Source organism: Nymphaea colorata, chromosome 14, assembly GCF_008831285.2.
Source record: "Nymphaea colorata isolate Beijing-Zhang1983 chromosome 14, ASM883128v2, whole genome shotgun sequence".
Classification (NCBI taxonomy): Eukaryota; Viridiplantae; Streptophyta; class Magnoliopsida; order Nymphaeales; family Nymphaeaceae; genus Nymphaea; species Nymphaea colorata.
Window position 1 is genome coordinate 2,074,642 of NC_045151.1, and position 21,492 is coordinate 2,096,133.

Here is a 21,492-nt window from a genome sequence, read left to right on the forward strand (position 1 = left end):
AGTTCACACCTTTTCTCCTTGTTTTTCTCTCAACTATCCATTTGCTTCAGATGGATGACCTTGATCAGATAGCTAGGTGACTTTGGATAACCAGAGTCATTATTTACTCTCTATCTCTCGTTATATATATATATATACATATATATATATATATATATATATATATATATATATATATATATATATATATATTACACAAGGAAAGTAGATCCTAACAACTACTATGCTGGACAATTCAAACAACTCTCTTTATCTTTCTCCTCATAAATGGTCACTGCATTTGATGAGGAAAGTGACATAAAGAAATTGTTTAAGTTGCTCCAATATTAGTTGTCAAGATTTAATTACCATATACATAAAAAGAGAGAGGAGCAACAATAAGCAATGTTGTACGTATCGTACGATACGACCCCGTATCGTACGATACGTATCGTATCGTTTGAAGAAAACGATACGATACACCCCTCGTATCGTAAAAAGGGGGTGTATCGGCCCTGTATCGCACGTATCGTACGATACAGGGCCCGTATCGTACGATACGGGGCGATACACCCCGTATCGTACGATACGGCCTAAAAACGCAAAAGGGGGCCGAGACCTACTTATTCGGCTTCTTTTTCAAATTTTTCTTCCGTTCTTCATTTTTAACGCTTGGATAGTGCCGTGAGGGAGGGCGATCGTTCATTTTGACCGTGAAGAACTTGATTTTCATCGTCAAATCGAAGATTAAGTGGTCGATTTGTGCGTGGGTGCTTGATTTTCGTGGGAAGGAAAGGGGTTTTCTTCATTTCAGACATTTCTTCTTCGTAAGGTATGAAATCTCATGTTCTTATAATCGTAGATTTGAAGACTTTGAGTGTTTTTCATTAAGTTTACCATAGGATTTCGTTTTTTTTTTTGAAGATATGGATCCTACATGGCAATGGTGCGAAAGGGTGAAGGAGAATAACCGTTTGAAACTCAAATGTGGCTTCTGTGGGAATACACTTTCAGGAGGGATTATTAGAATGAAACACCATTTGGCAGGGACCTCCAAAGATGCGTCTCCTTGTGTTGGAGGACCAAACAAACCTTTGCCTCCATTTGTGCGTCAACAATGTTTAGATATGCTTCATGCTTTACGTCAAAAGAGAATACAAAAAGAAATTGAAGATGCAGATGTAGGCTATAATGTGCCTTTGGAAGATGAAGAAGAAGAGGATGAAGCTTATGAATGTGATGATGAAGACGATAGCAGTCTAAGAACAGATTTGGAGACCTCAAGAGGTAGAGATCGTAGAGGAAAAGGGATTATGTATGAAGGAGGTCGATCTGGCATAACGGGAAGGAAGAGGAGAGGCACAACAGATGTTAGGGCCAGGCGTGGTATGCGACCACCTAGTGGTAGAGTTCCTACTGGTAGGTCTAGTGTTGGCTCTATTAAGAGTTTTTTCCCTTCATATACCAGCCCAGGTGGTCAGCCGCAGATTCGTGCTGCTATGACATCTAAAGATATGCTATATCATGCACAAAAGCAGGTAGGGAAATGGTTTTATGATGCCTGTATTCCATTCAATGCAGCTAATTCTTTTCAATTCCAAGCCATGGCAGATGCAATTGCTTCTATAGGCCCCGGATTCAAAATGCCATCATATCATCAGTTGAGAGGCAAAATTCTTCAGGATACAGTCAAAGAAGTGTCTGAGCATTGCGATGAGTTGAAATTATGTTGGAAGGAAACAGGTTGCTCCATTATGTCAGATGGTTGGACTGATACAAGGTCAAGAACACTTGTAAATTTTCTTGTGTATTGCCCTAAAGGTACAATGTTCTTGAAATCTCTTGACTTGTCTGATGTTTCTAAGACTGCTGAGATTTTATTCAATGTTTTTGATAATGTTGTACAAGAAGTTGGACCTGCAAACATTGTACAGTTTATTACAGATAATGCTGTAAATTATAGAGCTGCAGGAGATTTGTTATTTCAAAAGTATAGAACATTTTATTGGAGTCCATGTGCCACTCATTGTGTTAATCTAATGCTTCAAGATCTTAATGAGATGCATGATATGAAATCAGCCATTGACCAATGTCAAGAGGTAACAAAATTTATCTATAATCATGCATATGTATTGAGTTTGATGAGAAAATTTACAAAAGGTGTTGAATTAATACGACCTGCACAAACTAGATTTGCCACAAATGTATTGACTGTGCAGAGTGTGGTGAAACAAAGAACTCCTTTGAGACAGATGTTTGCTAGTGAAGAATGGGCTGCATATCCACATGCTCATAAAAGAAATGCTTCTTTAGTTGTGGATATTATATTCAATAACGTATTTTGGGAATCATGTGTGAAGCTATTGAAGGTTTGTGTTCCATTAGTTAAGGTTCTCAGGTTGGCTGACAGCGAGGACAGACCTTCTATAGGGTACTTATATGAGGCTATGGACAAAGCAAAAGAGGCAATTCGAGACAACTTAAAGGAAAAGAAAAAGTTATATATGCCCATATGGAAGATTATAGATAAAAGGTGGACTGGACAGCTTCATCAACCTCTTCATGCAGCAGCTTATTATCTAAATCCTGCAATTAGATTTTCTCCTACATTTAAGAAGGACAGAGAAGTCATGCATGGTTTGTTAGATTGTATTAATGTGTTAGTGGAAGATTCTACAGAACAAGATGCTGTGCACAATGAGTTGGATCTATATGATAGTTGTTTTCGGAACATGGGACTACCTGCCGCCGTTCGAGCCAGGACAACGATGCGTCCAGGTAAATACATAGAAATTTTTAATTTACTTTGCATTTGTTACATTTGATTCTTTTAAAACTTTCACATTGATTTGTTATATTTTTGTTTAGATTTGTGGTGGAATAGGTATGGGTTTGATTGTCCAAACCTAGCACGTTTTGCAGTCAAAGTCCTCAGCCAGACATGCAGTGCTAGTGGATGCGAAAGGAACTGGAGTGTGTTCCAACATATCCATAGCAAAAAAAGGAATAGGCTCGAACATAAAAGGTTGAATGACCTTGTCTTTGTTCGATATAATATGAGGTTGAAACAAAGGTAATATAGGCATATACCTTAATTAATGTTTACATTTTTATGTACAATATATTTATATGAAATTATATACTAACAAATTTTCTCTTATTTAATGTAGAGAATTAGAAAAATCATTAGCAAGGAAGCACACATCTCAGTTCGATCCTATCAGCTTGGAAAATTTTGACGATCTAGAGCCATGGATTGAAGAAGAACCAACTACAATATTTGATGATGAAGATCTTGAATGCTTCAACCTTGAAGTTGAAGCAACAGAAGGCTTTGTTGATGAAGGAGAGTCTGCTACTGCTGGTGCTGGTGCTGAATATGTTGGTGAAGATCTTCCAATTCTTGACGATGAAGAAGAAGAAGAAGATGAAGATGAAGATGATGAAGATTATGAATGATGAATCATGAATGAGAGTCAAGTCAAGAGTGCTTTCATTTTATATGTATCAAAAACTTAAGAGTTATGAATCTATGGTTGTTGAACACTTGATTGAATGTTTTATCATTTATGACTTTATCACTTTATGGCTTATGGCCTTATGCTTTGTTGAATGATATTGTATTATTGTTATGAATTTTGATGTTTATGAATGATGAACGCGTAAGTTTATAGCAATAATAAGTCTATCATTATCTCAAACATGTTTTCTATGAACAATTTATTATTTTTAATTTTTTCTGATTTTTTTTATGAATTTTCCGAATTTTTTTAAATTTTTTCTGATTTATTAATAATTTTTAAAAAAAATTTACGATACGGTTACGATACGTTACGATACGTTACGATACGGCGTATCTTAAAGCCCGACCGATACGGCTTACGATACGCGTTTTACAACATTGACAATAAGGCATAAACCATTGGTTTTCATGATTTTAAATAGCATAAAATTTTAATTTAATGTGCTAATTTATTAATCATGCCGGTTTTTAGTGGTTGAGTAAAATTCTCAAATTTCAAAATCCAATGGCTTCATGTTTCCCAAATATTGTGTTTGTGTGTGGGGAGGGAGAGAGATGCATCACACCAATCCCATTTGGAACTGGTGTTACCACACATTTTACTGGTTTTTGAAAAAAAAAATTATGCAAAAGCAATGTGCATTTTTAAAAACACCAATCTCATTTGTGGGACTGGTTTGGCCACAAGCTTTCAGGATTAACAGAAAATATGAGTGTCCCATCATATCCTTATTTATTATTATAACCAAAACTTTAGGTCTGTAATTGACATTTTCCCTATGTCACATGGGTGTGAGTGTGGATGTGGGTGCAAGATGCAGCAAGTTCCAAAAAAAATTGGGTGTGAGTGCAGCAAGGGCATATGTATACATATACAATATGTTATATAAGTAATTAAAGCTTTAATGGTTTTATATGTTTGCATGTTTAATTTTTTTTAGGAAAGTTAATTTAATCTCACCCAAAATTTTATTAAATAAAATAACAAAACGATGAAAACAGCCTGTTTGTCCTCCTTAAAGGAGGACAGTCAATAGTTTTAGATGTCCTTTAATGAAGGCCTATAACCTTCATTAAAAAAATGTAAAATGTAGACCAATAAAACTTGATGTCTTTAAAAAGGAGATCAGGTTTCTAGTCATTTGAAAAGGACTTTCCCCCTAACAAAAGAGAGAGAAAGAGGGGAAAAAGAGAGAAATAAGTGGGAAAAAGGAAGGAAAGAGAGAGTGAAGAGGGAAAAGATGAGAGAAGAAAATAAAGGAAAAAAATAAGACAAAAAAGAAAGTGGGCATGGTCAGCAGATCCGGACTCAGTTTGACCAATTCAGATGCTGTGTCGGGGCAAACCCACACTCGCATTGATGCAGGTGACATGTTTTTGGTGCATCTGTGTGACTTTTAGCATTTTCATATAAAAAATGAAAAACAGCTTGTATAGAAACTCAAACTTATCCAATAACGAAGAGAAACAAGCCAACCTTGCGTAATCAGACCCCTGTAAATGTGTTGCTGCTAACGTTGCAGCATCAGTCCAGTACCCAGCATCCTGCAACTGCAAGACCATCAAATATTACAAATTGGTGAGAGAGAGAGAGAATTACATCCACCAACATCAAACGAAATAAGAAGGGACTATTCTTTATATTTATCTTCTATCGTATGTAATTAATCTTTATGTCGATGTTTGCACATCGTGTAAACTATTGTCACAAATATCGTCTCAGGTTTGAGGTTTTCCTCAGGTATTAATTGAGAATTTCATTCTTCTGGGATAAATCTTGGTAAAACTTACAAAAACATCAATCAAAATTCAAAATATATAATAATATGTAAAAGAAATCCGATAAAAATTAAACTATATCAAAAATCATTTTTGCTGAAAAGGGAAAATGCAAAAACATGATAAATGTGTTTTCTTCATTTTGGCATCTTTTTTCAAAAGCACAATTTTTTCTTTTATTCCCCCCCTTTTTGTGCTTGACAAACTTTATATCAATTAAAATTTCCAAGAACTTTTTTCATTTTTTCTTTTGAGATGTACTCCTAATAGAAAAGAAGCCAACCTGTGAACAAGCTTCTTGATATCTTCCAACAGCACAGAGAAGATGAGTCCCATATAGTGATTTCTCTGTCCTAACCATATTTGCAGCAACCACCTAAATTGAAAGAAAAATGTGAAATTCAGTAATAGAGCTCACATACAAATGCACAAAATGCTGAAAGGAATCTCAACTGCCCAAAGCAAAGGTTGTCAGCATACACACCTTGACTGCAAGCTCATGTAACGACATTGAAACAGCAGAGGAAAGTGCCACTGCACGTAAAGCGTTGACATAAAAATATGATCCCTCAGGTGGAGTAGAAAGTAGCAGTGTCACAGCAGCTTCTAAATTTCCAACTGAGACAAGCCTGATGTCCAAAAGCCATGAAATTAGAAACCAGTACACACCATTTTCTCATAATAAACACTTCCAGGGAAAAGTGGCAGAACAGACTTTACAACTACATAGCATCAGACCGTAACCATTCCTTTTTAAGAAGACGTGTGCATTATTAGAAACAATGTTGTATACTGGGAATATCCGGTACATTAGTTCAACAAATATAGATCAATAACTGTTATTTGAGGGTTCATCATAAAACCATCTTTTTGTTTATGTTAGTACTAACGCAGTCCAGTTTTGCTTCCTAGATCAAACTAAGCTGCACAATCAACTTGTCAGGGCTAAAGCTACTGCTATCAGGAAGAGCCCATATGGCCTTAAATGAGCTTTAGGGGCTTTAAGTTCCTCACATTCAGTCAGCATAACAGCAATTATCCCCCAGACCATAAAAAGTCATGTAGCTGACTTGTTCGTGCCAGGTTAGCCGGCAGTTAGATTCAGCGTCCTCTTCATCGACAGGCAGCCAGTACGTCCACAATATGGATTCGTATGTTCTTTAACTAGCTTGCGCCTATTTTGCTTTATATGGCCTTCAACCAGAGGAATTAAAAGTATAAATATAATTATTGCATATTTTGCTATTATACATTACCACAAAATGTTTAGCAGAATACCTTTTAGGACGCATTTCACAGTGTGGGGAAATACTGTAGACAGGGTGAAACGGTATGGCTTTTTCCACACCATCAAATTGTTAGAACTATTGCAAGTCCTTCATTTTCATATGCAATTAAACATGTATTTGTATTATATACATGTTTGTAGGGATTTATATATTTAAATTTTATACATGTAAATAAAACATAATAAATCTGGTTCAAGATATATATATATATATATATAGATATATATATATATATATATAAAATATCAGACCTAGTGAAACCTGTCATTAAGTCATAACGAGGAGGTTATGGAGAAGTAAGTGATATGCACTAAAAGGGCTTATTACTTTTCGATGGATAAAGAAGTTAATAGAAAATAAGAATGGAGGTTTGTATACTTATAAATATAATCAAAGGTACAAGAATTACATGCAGCACCTAGGTCTGAAAATTTCCATTGATAAATACAATCAAAGGTACAAGAATTACATGCAGCACCTAGGTCTGAAAATTTCCATACCCTCTGAATCAGAAATATGTCTAATTCAATATGTCTGCATGCTGTCAATTCCACTTTCATCCACCAGAATCCCCTCAATTTAACTAGACCGATTCAAATTGTCTTGTGCCCTTCCAGTGTATGTACACTTCCTATTATAACATATCCTTATAGACAAGATATGCGTACTATATATATATATATATATATATATATATATATATATATATAGGCATGACACTTACCAGATTCAGCCTGAATAAGGAACAGCTTGCCTCTACCAGCACCTCCATTTAGTCATGTCCAGGTTTTCAGCTTGACCCTTAATGCAGCAGAATAGGGGTGTATTTCCCTCCTTTTCCCCAATTTTCTGTTTCGGGTATGTATATGTGTGTGTGTGTTTATGTTAACGAATATATGTGTTTATGTATTGGCAGATTTAAGAATAGTTGCAATGCTAGAGTTAAGAATCTGTATTATGAGATCATTATGTTGAGAATGATAAAATGCATCAAATCATGATGATAATAAGGTAGGCAGCTTGCAAGTTTTTTGAAATAGAACATGTGATCAAATTGCAAAGTTCCTTAGGGCCTATTTGAATAGGTGGAACTAAATACCCAGGCATCAAAATGCTGGGTATTTAGTACCAGGTACATTTTTATGGAAATTTTGTACCACCTTCCATATGTCTCATTTTGTTTGATGGACTGGAACTTTTGTTGCATGTTTGTTTATGATGGAACTAAAATACCACTTCAATTGAGAAGAAACGTCAGAAAGGGAAAGGAAATGGAGCCAACGGTCAAAAAATTTGTTCCAGCATTAAAGTTCCATATCTCCCCCTAAACTCCTAGAACTAAATTTCCACGTTTGTTTTATATGAAACTTGTCAGAAAATTTGAACTAAAGTTTCATATCTACAGTGTAGTTTCACCTATCCACACAGGCCCTTAGGGGCCCGATTGAATTGCTGGAACTCCATTGTAGCAGTGGAACTTTAATTCAAATTTCCAGAAACCAGCACCAATCAAACATGGAACAATAGTCCTGAGACTTTTGCTGTAGATGTGGAACTTTAATACTGGCATAGTGGAACTCAAATGCCAGGTAAATCTTTTTGCCCATTAACATTTCACCCATTAGGGCAGTCATTCTCTCCCTTCTAATTTCCTCTTCCTAGCTGCTCGTTACTTCTTCCCAGCAGCAGCAGCATCAGATCCTTACTGCAATAGTGGAACGATTCCTCACCGAACGAGCTCTGGTAGAAGACAAAGTTTATCTCTTCCTACATCTTACCTTCCTTTGGTAGAAGACGAGGAGACAAAGCACCCAACATTAGCTTTGCGCTCCCTTTGTCTTCCTCCTTTCCATGACTTTATTCTTCCCATGTCTCTGTTTTTTTGGATTGGCAAACTGATAATCATACAAACCACTAGAACCATCCTGTGTTGTGACTAATATAGGGTAAATCAAACATTCCTATTTGTTACTGCAGAAGGGCACTATGTGATGAATTTCATTTAGGCATCTTAACATCTAATGGGTATTCAAAAGAATCAAAACAACTATGCTTGGAACCGTGACTAAACCATGGCCACTGGTCCCCGTTATGCCTTCTGAAATAGCAACAACATCCTTTAACAGTTCTTGAAAATCTTCAGTATTGCGGGAAAAAACTACAAGACTCAGTGTATTGAGAATCTTCAGTATTGGTGGTTTGGAATCCCTCATTGGGGCCTTCTACTGGTATGGGTGTTGCTGGTTGAGCCATTTGATTTTCCAGAGAAATGAACGCCGTGTGAACTTCCATCTATCTCTCATAGGTTCTTTTACCCCCAACATGTACAATCATGTCACATTGCAATCAGAGTGAATTTCCATCTATTTCACAATAGAAGAATGCCGTGTGCAGTTTTTGTCATGTGTAACAAGAAGCATACCTGACTTGTTTTGGAGTTTATAGTTGAAACACTGTGGCTGAGGCTGGAACGATTGGTCAAAAAAAGAGAGGCATATGGATCATTCATTTTAGTTGCTTTTTCAAATAGCACATATATTTTATGTGCTGGTTTGTGATGTACACTAATTACATGATTTTATTGTATAACACGTATGATTTTTTTTTTAATTGTTTTTTTACGCAATGCAGAAACAACCTATCTCAATGGACGTTATAAACAGTTTAGTTTAAATGGTTGCCTTCAAACAGGTGGAATTTTAGTTCCATCCACAAACAAACATGGAACGGCAACTAAAAGTTCCAGACATTCAAACAGCGTGGTGTATACGGAAGGTGGAACTTTTGTTCTACATGAAAGGTACCCAGTACTAAATACCCATCATTCTGATGCCCGGGTATTTAATACCAGGTAGTCAAACGCTACCAAGATTTCCTGAAAGTGTATGAGAACCCGTGTAAAATTCAGAATTTTTAGAGTTTTGAGAAAGGATTTAAAAGACTATATATGATGATATGAGAACTTGAAAAGAGCTTATAGAGAACTCTTGGTGATCAGTTTTACTGAAAGTAAAATCTGCAGAAAAGCAATCATGTAAACAGAACCAGTAGCTTCAGCATTGAAGGAATACTTGTTTATGTTAATCATATATCGTTCTTATTTCAATTGCAGAGCATCATTAAAATTTAGCGGTCTGTGTGTACATAATTATGTATATATAAATATACCTATGTAACACAGGTACTGCTCTTAAACCATGCCGGTATGATACCAGCACGGGTACTGGTATGTACTCGAGTACGTGTCTGATCATATAGGGTATGTTCAATATACCTGAGTACGTATCCAGTATTTTTTGGACTCAGCCAAAGTTGACCGCATGCAAAATTGTCCTTAGATTAGGGTTTTGTTTTTATGTTTTTTTTTTACGTTCAAAGAGAGCATTAGGAAAAAAATATTTACAATTGTACGAACAAAATACAGTTACTCTTCGTACGAGTATCAGCCTAACATGGATGAAATAAGCAGCAACAAGATTCAATTAGAAAACTAGAACAACTCCAGATTAAGTCCCACTTCTTCTCCTCCTCTATCCTTCCTTTCTCTCCTCTCTACTGATCGAAAGATGGTGAAGCAGCGTGGAAGGGAAACCTAATCACATGTGAGAGGTATGTGTGATTAGGTCCCCAACGTGGATGTAGTGGAGCGTGAGCAACTGCGTGGGAGTTGCAGGTCTAGCCTCGTGGGTGAATAGCAGCACGTGGACTCCATTATTGTTCAAATCTGGGCTCGTGGAAGATTAGCTGCATGTGGACCATATTCTTATCATTTTTTTTTGCTGACTATGGAAAAGTGGCTGCAAGTGGAGTAGTTGCACGTGGACCAGACTCTTATGAGATTCTTTTTGCTGACTGTGGAAAAGTAGCTGCAAGTTGGGTATATTTTTTTTTATCAGATTGAATGTCTGTTTTATAATCTGGTGGACTGATTTGAACAACAAAGTTTTTTTTTATATGCATACGTGGATACGTAGAAGCCTAGTGGACTGTTTTGAACAACAAGTTCATAGATATTTTTTTTAAGGACTGCTTTTGGTGCGATATATATATATTATATATATATATATCTGCTGCCTAAATTTTCTCAAGTTGATTGCTGCGCACTATACTCTTGATTGTATCATAGTACAACCAGATTAAGATGACATTGTCAAGTCGTGCACTATGGCCGTTCAAGGCAAGACAGAGATGCAGTATGAGCATAAGAACACAGGCAATATCTTTTCGTATGGCTCTACTGTAAAGTTAGATGAATCTAACTATGAGATTTGATCACGTGTATTTATGATGTCTATGATTGGACATCGAAAGGAACATGTTATAGAAGAAGATGAGTTTGTGGTGAATAGTGGAAGATATAGTTCATGGAAGGAAGATAACAATATTGTCATGTCATGGATCATGAAAAGTGTACAACCACAAATTACCTCTATTATTGCATATTATACCTCTGCCAAACAAATGTGGGATTTTTTGAAGCAAACATACTCAAATGAAAAGAATGTTAGCAATATCTTGCAAGTGGAGGAGGAATTACTTAATTTGCGACAGGGAGGCCAAAGTCTTGCTTAGTACTTCGTTTCCATCAAGTCAATCTATGAAAGACTTAAAGTTTTGCGTCCTCCATGTCCCATATGCCACAAGACTCATGGTGAACAGTCTATGGTGGCAAAGTTTCTACATGGTCTTTCTCCTGAGCATGCAGTAGCAAAGACACAGATGTTGACTGGAATAGAAATTCCTGACCAAGCTGAGGTTTACAGCAGACTCAACCATCTTGCTTGACTCTTTCTCCGCCTTCCACCGATGCTACTGCCTCTGCTTTGGTAGCTTCAGGAGGCCGTGGACGTAATTTCTTCGGGGGGGAGGGGCATAGGTCGAGGGTCCAGAGGAGGTCGAGAGAGATTTCAGTGCACCTTCTGTGGAAAAATAGGACATTAGGAAGACAGATGTTGGGATAAGCATGGTCATACTTCCGCTATACCCCTAGGAAGAGGTATTGCATCTAAGCATCGCAAGAATTCATTACAATCTCCTATTAGATCTGTCCAGACAACTTCATCAGTAGTATAGGGGTCTTTATCTTCTTCAAATCCTGAGACTGTGACTGTGAATATAAACAAGTCAGAGTATGAGGAATTCTTAGCACATAGATCTACCGAACTATCGACAAGAATTCATTACAATCTCCTATTAGATCTGTCCAGACAGCTTCATCAGTAGTAGAGGGGTCTTTATCTTCTTCAAATCTTGAGACGGTGACTGTGAATATCAACAAGTAAGAGTATGAGGAATTCTTAGCACATAGATCTACTCAACTATCGGCCTCTATAGTTATGATAGATAATGTTATGTCCGTTGATACTGCTCCACATGATACATGTACTACTTGGATTATTGATTCAGGAGCATCGAGGCACTTTTGTAGTAGACCCTCTATGTTTACCGTGTTACACTCATTACCTCAGACATGTCATGTGAAACTTGCAGATGGTAGATGGTCTCCTATTATGGGTTATGGGACCCGATCCATTGTGTCCTAGTTTGGGCATACTTATACCATTGTAAACCCTAATCTTGAATGTTAATTAAGTTTCTAAGAGAGAGAGAGTTAGGCAGCTAGTGGGCACCAGACCTCCTTACCCGTGGTTTTTCCCCTCTAGTTGAGGGTTTTTCCACTTTACATCTGTGTTCGATCTTTGGTTCTTGTGCATCTATTATTTCTACAAAGACATTAAGATTTCTCGGTCTATGACAATTCCTAATGTGTTATATGCTCCTATGTTTTCCACTAATCTTTTATCAGTTGGACAATTGATTAATGATTTACATTGTCGTGTTACATTTGACTCTAGTGTATGTTCATTTCAGGACTTGCAAACTGGGAAGACGATTGGTGGAGACTATGAGAAAGGGGGCATCTACTTCCTGTCTGATTCTGTGGGTATTGCAACCGTCTCGACTTCTTCATTGTCCTCCTCCTTCCAATGGCATTTCAGACTTGGTCATCCATCTGTCTCTAAGCTCCGTCACCTACTTCCTCATCTATCAGTATCAGAGTCGTTCCAGTGTGAAGCCTGTCAACTTGGCAAGCACATCTGTAGCAATTATGCATCAAGTCTTAGTCCGTCCAGTTGTGGACTATTTGATCTTCTTCATGTTGATGTGTGAGGTCCTAGCAGAGTTGATAGTAGGTCTAAATTTCGTTATTTCCTTGTCATTGTTGATGATTATTCTGAGTCACTTGGGTTTTCCTTTTGAAAGAAATGTCTCAAATCATATGTACTCTCAACTCTTAAGAACCTTATTATTGAAATAAAGACTCAGTTTGGTATTCTTGTTAAAAGCATTCGCACGGATAACGCTCATGAGTTTAAATCATCTACCTTAATGAAATTTTACTCTAATAATGACATTTCTCCTCAGTTTACTTGTCCCCATACCTCTCAGCAAAATAGAGTAGTTGAGCGAAAACATCGCCAACTTTTAAATGTGGCATGCTCCCTAATGTTCATACTAATCTACCTGCATATTTTTTGAAAGATGCCATCCTCATTGCCTGTTACTTGACCAACTGTTTACCCTCATCCTCCATTGACAACAAGGTTCCCATTAAACTTGTGCACCCACAACGACCCTTGTTTCCAGTAGCTCCCAAAGTATTTGGTTGCACATGCTTCATTCACATACTTGGACCCACACGTGACAAATTGGGTACCCAAGCCATTAAGTGTATCTTTATTGACTACTCCAGGAATCATAAAGGTTACAAATGCTTTGACCCCTTGACTCAAATTTGGTACCCAAACCATTAAGTGTATCTTTATTGACTACTCCAGGAATTATAAAGTTTACAAATGCTTTGACCCCTTGACTCAAAAGGAGTATATCAGTGCAGATATCACGTTCTTTGAGTCTCAGCCTTATTATAGTTCCTCACCTATCTCTATTGAGATGCCACCGTTATCTGACCCACTACCTATTTCTCCTATTCCTTTGGAGTCATTCCCTTACGAGTTTCCTTATGGGGATTCTCCCGCTGTAGTGTTCAAGTTTTGTGATCCTCCGCTGGTCTACACACGTCGACAGGACCCTTCTCATGATACTTCCCCAACCGCTTCTCAGGAGGTAAGTACATCTGAAGTGCGTATACCTAGTCCATCTGATCTCTGTCAGAACTTCTGCATCATATATCTCATTTTGTTTCTACTGGCGGTGTTGGTAAAAGTATGCAACAGTTTATTCAAGCTCTGGCCACCCATGCAGTTCCTACTTGTTACCAACAGGCCGTATTAGATACCCAATGGAGACAGGCTATGCAAGATGAGATAGATGCATTAGTTTAGCGAGGCACTTGGGAACTTGTTGATCCTCCTCCTGATTGTGACATTGTTGGCTCCAAGTGAGTATTCACAGTGAAATATAATTCTGATGGTTCTATGGAAAGATACAAAGCTCGGTTGGTTGCTAAGGGCTACACGCAGACTTACAGGGTTGATTTCTTTGAGACTTTCTCTCCTGTTGCTCAGTTGGGGACCATTCGTCTTATCATCTCTGTGGCTGTACACTATGACTGACACATGTATCAACTTGATGTCAAAAATGCATTTTTGTACGGTGATCTCGATGAGACTGTCTATATGCAACAACCACCAGGGTTTGAACGACAGGAAGAGAGTGGAAAAGTGTGCAAACTGAAGAAAGCTATTCATGGATTCAAGCACGACAGGAAGAGAGTGGAAAAGTGTGCAAACTGAAGAAAGCTATTCATGGATTCAAGCAGAGTCATCGTGCGTGGTTTCACAATTTCTCTGAGGTAGTCTCAAAGTGTGGCTTTGCGAGATCCCCTCTTGATCATTCTCTGTTTATCAAGAAGAGTTCCAAGGGTATGACCATTCTAGTGGTTTATGTTGATGATATTATCCTGACTAGTGACTCCGATTAAGAAATTTTTGATACAAAGTTGTTTCTTCAAAAACACTTTGTGACGAAAGATCTTGGTCAACTACGATATTTCTTGAGAATAGAGGTTGCTCGCAACAGGGAAGGTGTAGTTCTCTGTCAACGGAAGTATGTTCTTGATTTATTTTAGGACACTGGGATGCTAGGAGCTAAACCGGCCAATGTACCTATGAATCCACACATACATCTTCATGATGACCAATCAGAATTAGTGGATTCTTGATCATATACAGATATCTTATTGAGAAGCTCCTTTATGTTACTGTGACCAGACCAAACATTAGCTTTGCAGTGGGGAAATTAAGTCAATTTATGGAAAGACCCAGGAAAGTTCATTGGGATGCTGCTTTAATGGTGGTCAAATATCTGAAATCATCTCTTGGCAAAGGACTTTTGTTTACAAAAGGCAATACCCTAGAAGTGGAAGCATATAGTAATGCTGACTATGCTGGCTCAATCGAAGATAGGAAATCTACCACAGAATTCTATGTATTTGTGGAAGACAACCTTATATCTTGAAGAAGCAAAAAGCAAGGTGTGGTGTCAAGATCTAGTATAGAATCCAAATACAGAGCTATGGCTCAAACTGCCGTTGAAATGACTTGGGCTAAATCCATGCTATCTAGTCTAAGTGTGTCGATTCCACTTTCCATGAAGATGTATTGTGACAATCGAGCAACCACATACAATGCAAACAATCCAGTTTTCCATGAGAGAACTAAACATATTGAAGTGGACTGTCATTACATTCGAGATCTCGTTCAAGGAGGTCTCTTTAAACATTCCTCTATTTTTGGTTGATGTAATTTGTAAATCTCTCTTCTACCCTAATCTCTTTATTATGGAGATTAGGGTTAGTGAATGAATAAACGTTCTCTCTCTAAGGCTGCCGGCTGCAACATCGACAATTTACAATTTTAAGTGTCAGGATTCGAATTTATTTAAACTATGGGCTCCAGTTTACCTTGGACTTGTATTGATTACAAAATCACATATTTAGTCCAATCTTGATTATTAACTGAATACAATTTCTTTGCAAATCCAAAGTATAAATCTCCCCTTGAGCCAGTAAAGGGAAAAGTCAAATGAAAATCCATTGACATCACTAGGTCTAACGTGCTTCACATATTCACTGCTTTGAACATCAAGCCCCTCATGACTTTTCAAATTCATCAGTAAAAAAATGAAAGAAAAGCAAATCAAGCTTACTCATGAACACGTTTTTGAATTGCATCCTCCCCATCAAATTTTTCATGCCAAGGAATCCTCTCATTAGCACGTGCATGTATATCTCCTTGCTCAAAAGCCATCGTTCCAAATCTAGCAGAACCCTAACAAAAAAAATTGCCAACTTAGAAATAAAGAAAGGAGACTCAATGAGACTAAAAAACATAGTAATAAGCATCAACAGGATACATGAAGTGATAAAGATTTGACAATTCACATAACTAACAAACAACTACCAACACATCTATGACATGCTCACCGTTTTGAGTTTCATCAAGTTCTGTGACAATGGATTTTCTGAGTGTGCTTCCAGATTAGTGGTGGTTGTTTCTCTATGGTCTAAAACAGATGATGATGATGATGATAATGCAGTCATGTGAGGCAACTTATCAAGTGATTTCTTTGTCAGAAGGTAAAGAAAATGTGGCAATTGCAACCAGAAAAGTGCTTCAGAAGGGTCTCCAAAAAGCAATGCAGCAAATGCGAATCTTACTGCATATCCTTTATCTACTAACTTAGCATAAAGCCTCACCCTCTCATTGTCAAGTAGACAACCTTGCAGCAAAGAACACAAAAATAGAATCAATACACAGAACATACAAACACAAGGAAAAGGATTCCATGTGAGAAACAATCAAAGGACACCTTCTTTGCGATATGGTTCCAAAACTTTAAGAAGCATTTCTGGGACAGCTGAATCACCAATTTGAGCATTAGCAGATTCAATCATGAACCTGCGAAGGTCACTTTCAGAGGTTGAAGCAATCTCAGGAACTTTTGTTAGAGACTTGCTGATAGTAGTTCCTGCCTCAAACCAAGAAGGCTTTACACCCAACTGCAAGATCATTTTCAGTGCCTGTTGACATCATTCCAAGAAAGCATGTATAAGTGAAGAAAACTACTGAAATATTGTCATATGCATTTGTCTATGTTTTAAAAACAAAAATCCAAATAAAGAAAAGCTAAAACTAAACAAAGTATATACAGCATAGCTATTATGATATTGAACTCTTAGCCCATTATAGCTTAAAAAGCTAAAACTAAACTCAAAAACAAAAGAAAAGGTTATCTAAATAGCTAAGAATTTCATATGGAACACAAATGATAATAACCTGCAAAAAGAAAACCTCTTACCAATGCATGGGGTGTAGGAAGCAACACTGGAGAGCATAACGGCATTGGCCTGAATCTCTCTTTAGTAGGTTTCAGATTGTATCCCAAGTTAAATTTTCCATCATGACTGCATTCATCACTTAAAAATGAGAAGGTGTAGCAAACAAACTACAACATGAATATTTCACTCTAAGAAAATAGTTTGCCTTCAGCTTCTTCCCGAAAGAGATGACACCTGAACGGCTGAACCCTCTCTATGAATTCGCAGATAAGATTAATTAACAGTTTTGAACTAAACGGTGAGAAGCTTCAAGAGAAAAAGAGGCATTTGGGTCCTTCAGCTTCTCTAAATTAACAAAGAAGTTCAGATCTAACAATCTCAACATCCTTGAACTAGAAGGAGTGCAGAGGGATTGAGCCTGGTTGGCACCAGGCATTACAAGCGCAAGTTAAGTGCAACAACCAACCATACTATCAGTTCATGAGAAACTCAAAATTTTGTAGCATAATACATGAACCCCGGTGCACTATTTAATTGATTAACCAACTATGCTGCCTTTAAGCAGTCAATATTGAACCTCACTCACAAAGAAAACAGCAAGAGAAAGATGTGTTATGAACTTATGTGGCACAAGTTGCCAATGAACAGAAGTCAGAATGTTTAAGCCTTAAGGTGCCTGCTGCAGATGCTTTTTTATCTCCTTTTAGATTTATTTTGCAAGTCTACTCTCATGGGGAAAAGGGCATAGAAATAGCTGAAACTTTAGATGTTGAACACAAAATGCACATTTATATGTTTGTCTTCTTACTTAGGCCTAAAACATATATCCATTGAACAGGGAAAAAAGATTCAAGCTAGAGTCCAGATGGCACGTGACATGAAATTGCTAAACATCCAATTATCAGAATCAATGGCTGCAGCATAGCCCACGAGCATTGAACGAACATTCATCACATCTTGAATATAAAACATTGCAAACCAGCTAACAACCATTACACCAAATTGTGCTGCTTGACTTGTAATTCATTAATACAAAATAGGTTAGTAAACATACATGCAAACTTCAATAAGGCGAAAGCTGCTGTCAGCTCCAGCTATACATAGAGCCAATGATTCTTCGCTATCTGTTCGTAGCAACAACCAATCAAGTTCCAGAACAAGTGTACCAAGAAATTGTGGTTGAAGAAGCGCATTGGCTAGCGGATCTTGAGTATCCTGCCAAGGAAAAGATGACACCATGAGAACTAAGAACTTGTATCAACAAGTTGAAAAGACATTTGATAAACAAACTATGCAGGAAAAAATACATAAACAGGGAAACACCGTAACAAATAAATGCCCTGGGTAGAGAATTATAAGGTAGTCTACCTTCTGTAGGTTTATGCTTATACACATTCAATGATATTTCATTTGAATTGTGTACATGCCTAGATACCAGTACTACTAATTCCAAACAAATCGGATACAAAGTGAACTTTGATCCAGAGATAGACCAGGTTTCAATCTGAAAATTGCTATCAAGTCAAATTAGTATTGAAAACAAAATAATTTTCCAAGAACAATCTGTTGGACTACTCATCTCCCATCTAAGTTGAGTCCATGCACAATTTGATGTCCTTAGAACTGTAGCAATACATACAAATCTCCGCATGCTTCCAGCCTGTGGTTATTCAGGCCAAGCTTTCTTATGGTCATGTCAGTTGCATATAATTAAAATTTAAAGTACTTGAGTCCTTGATAAAACTGTATTAGGGACCAAAGCAAGCTGAATCTACTTATGTCACAGTACCTTACTAAAACTAGCCACCAAGTAACTGAACCAGGAATTAGTTTATCAAACCTTGCAAACTGGTGGTCTCCAAAGTGGATACCCAAATACCCCTAATAATCGTAGTCAGAAATCTCTAGAAACTTAATATACTGACCAACTCTTTCCTTGTTAGGATATCCTAGTGGATTGATGACCCTAACTGATTACATCTCTAGCATGCTAGCTTGGCCCAGTTTGAACATGCATCTGTAATACCAAAATATTTATTAGTTTTGATGCATTTTGATAACACCATTGTCAAAGAACTAACATTTTTTCTCTTTGAGTGTTAAAGATAATTCTATAAGCGTGGCCATAATTAAGTTTTGTCCTTGATTTAAAATTAGTACCAGATCAGTGATACAGAATATTGCTGCTGAGAGTGGATGCCTAATATGAGTGTTAGTTCACCTCTGATAACCTCTGATAATTATGCTTAAACTCTGTTTCCACTTTAAGTGCCACATGGACCTGTAACATCAAATACTTTCAGTGTGGATTCCCACATTTCTATTGCTTAATAAGCCGTAAGACTTGTTGTGCCACTGAGCTTACCACTCAAGCTTTTCTCCTGAATCATCTTGTGGTCCGATGCGCAAGGTTTCGGCCCAATATTGAACAAGTCAGTGCCTAAAATGTTGATTAGGCCCAGACCATGCAGTGCAGTTGATTTCATCAGCATGACTGCTTTATTAGTTGTCAACCCTTTGTTTAATGTAGAGAACATGAAAGGATGCATAACCACTAAATGAGAATTCAGATCCTTGTATGATTAAAACTGCAGCTTAACATTTGCCTTGTCAGGAGTGACTTTGTATGCCAATGCAAAGCATCATCAGTGCATACTTCTGTTTAACCTCTTCGAACATGCATGCAGCAAAATTAATGGAGCATTCACAAAATTACAGGAAGCTACAGAATAGATAAATTTGCTCAATACATACAAGATCAAAGATGGAAAAGGTATTGTCATGGAACAGGACAGCGATACGGCCTCGGCTATGATCTCCGCTAACAACCGGTGAAAACTTGATTCTTCTAATGCCATCCCTATGAGTGTTGAATGATGAAGAAAGCCCAGTAGTTACATCCCACCAACGTATGCTCCCTGACCTGTCTCCCATAACCTTCAAAGATTTATCAATAAAAGAAGCTAGCATGTAAAAGCCCTACAACCACATAGAAACATGCATCCAAATTTACATTTACTAAGGAAGCATGAAATAATATTCGATAGAATACATACTACATGTGGAAGCCGGTAAGCCATAGCAGTCACCAGCCCATCTGATGAAACAAATGAAGAGGAGGGCCACTTTGGTCTGAAACAATAAAAACAAATAACCTGGTCATCAGAAGAATCGTCAGTGAATCAGAGGCCACATCTTATAAGTTTATAACCAGTAACGAGATTACAATTGTATGACTACTTTTTGTTTTCAAGCAGCAACATAATAAGATTTCCCTTTAAATGTAGTACATCTATTTGGTGAAGAAAATCATAGAGTGTGTCTGTGTATCATTTACAGGTAATATACAGAGAGGTATTTCGTGGGTATAATATGGAAAATTGTATTTCTCATGAAAATATCGAGAAAAATCTCAGCAACTTTAAAAAAGTTTTAAAAGAATCCTAAAGGTTAGGTAAAAATAAAATAAATAAAGAATTAATAAGACGACATTGAAAAATGACTAGATAAACATGATAGGATGTGGGTGAAAAATAGTTGGTTAAAAGTAAAGAATAGCCATGAGTAAGGTTGTAACAATAGTCACAGAATACGCTTTTTTTTCGAAAAAAAACTCGAAAAAAACCCAATAAAATTAAATGGCCGTTTAAAGCTTAAAAAAAGCATTTTGTTGAAAAAAAATGTTGAAAACGAAAAAAACATGTTTTTAACCGGTTTTTAATGCTTTTTTTACGCTTTTTTCACTTTTTTCATTTTTTCCAGTTTTTTAATGACAAATAGTTCTTTTTCATTTTTTATTTTTTTATTTGTTGCAAATCTACTTATCTTTTGATGTTTGTGTTATTAATTTCTCACTTATTTTATTTTTCCCCCATTTTTAGTTTTTTTAAATTTTAAAAAATTTACCATATTTTTCCTGTTTTTCCCGTTTTTTTCAAGCTCGCCGTATTATACCCAAGAAAAAAACTCGCCGTTTAAAACTCCAAGACGTTTGTCCCGATGCTAGACCCACTTTACTCAGCCACATAATACATTATATAAAGGCTGAGTTAGTGAGGGAGTTAATGCAATGGGATTAGGGTGTCATTAATTGAAAAGAAACTGGACTCTCTCTCCCTCGCTCTCTTCTTTATTGCTCCTAATTTTCTTGTTAACTATCTCTCACTTTCTCCTCTTTATTACATCTCTTGCTGATTAATCTCCATTATTACACGCAGCTTTGATAGCAGATGCTATCAAAACAACAAATAAAATTAGAAAATAGAAACTAATGGGCTGGCTGAATACTTTTAAAAAATTCTCATGTGCAGTTAAAAAAAAAATACTTTTTTTCTCATTTTTATTTTTTGGCGTCTCTCAAGAAGACGTGTTTATTGATGTTTTTTTCTCACTGAGTCATATTTAACGTATTTATCACCTTTTTTTTTATAAACGTGATTGTAAAAATACACACACACACACATATGTATATATATATAGAGAGAGAGAGACTTGGACTAACCCAGACCAACTACTCCTAACTAGTCATTTTAGGGCCTTGACTGACCCATGTTCAACTCCTGTTTTTGACAACTTAGAGATTGATTAGCCAAGTTTTGGAAAAGTTGGTGGTTTCTTAT

General features: G+C 36.8%; 2 protein-coding genes across 3 annotated transcripts in view; one reads left to right on the forward strand and one right to left on the reverse strand.

Moving 5' to 3' along the window:
* Positions 1-21,492, reverse strand: part of LOC116267557 (uncharacterized) — a 38,909-nt gene that overhangs the window by 1,718 nt on the left and 15,699 nt on the right. The window contains exons 9-18 of the mRNA XM_031649356.2: positions 19,930-20,005; positions 19,628-19,810; positions 17,928-18,088; positions 16,894-16,999; positions 16,405-16,615; positions 16,019-16,314; positions 15,742-15,863; positions 5,766-5,910; positions 5,565-5,657; positions 4,980-5,053 (exon numbers count right to left, since the gene is read on the reverse strand). Of these exons, the coding sequence (XP_031505216.1) occupies positions 4,980-5,053; positions 5,565-5,657; positions 5,766-5,910; positions 15,742-15,863; positions 16,019-16,314; positions 16,405-16,615; positions 16,894-16,999; positions 17,928-18,088; positions 19,628-19,810; positions 19,930-20,005 (1,467 nt within the window). The remainder of the gene's footprint in view (positions 1-4,979; positions 5,054-5,564; positions 5,658-5,765; positions 5,911-15,741; positions 15,864-16,018; positions 16,315-16,404; positions 16,616-16,893; positions 17,000-17,927; positions 18,089-19,627; positions 19,811-19,929; positions 20,006-21,492) is intronic.
* Positions 321-4,967, forward strand: LOC126409224 (uncharacterized). 2 transcript variants are annotated; one of them, XM_050075195.1, is made up of 4 exons: positions 322-811; positions 904-2,757; positions 2,848-3,052; positions 3,150-4,967. In XM_050075195.1, the coding sequence occupies exons 2-4, from the start codon at positions 906-908 to the stop codon at positions 3,436-3,438; spliced, it is 2,346 nt and encodes a 781-aa protein (XP_049931152.1). In that variant the 5' UTR covers positions 322-811; positions 904-905; the 3' UTR covers positions 3,439-4,967. The 2 variants fall into 2 exon arrangements, with proteins under 2 accessions (XP_049931153.1, XP_049931152.1); XM_050075196.1 differs by having other exon boundaries at positions 321-2,757.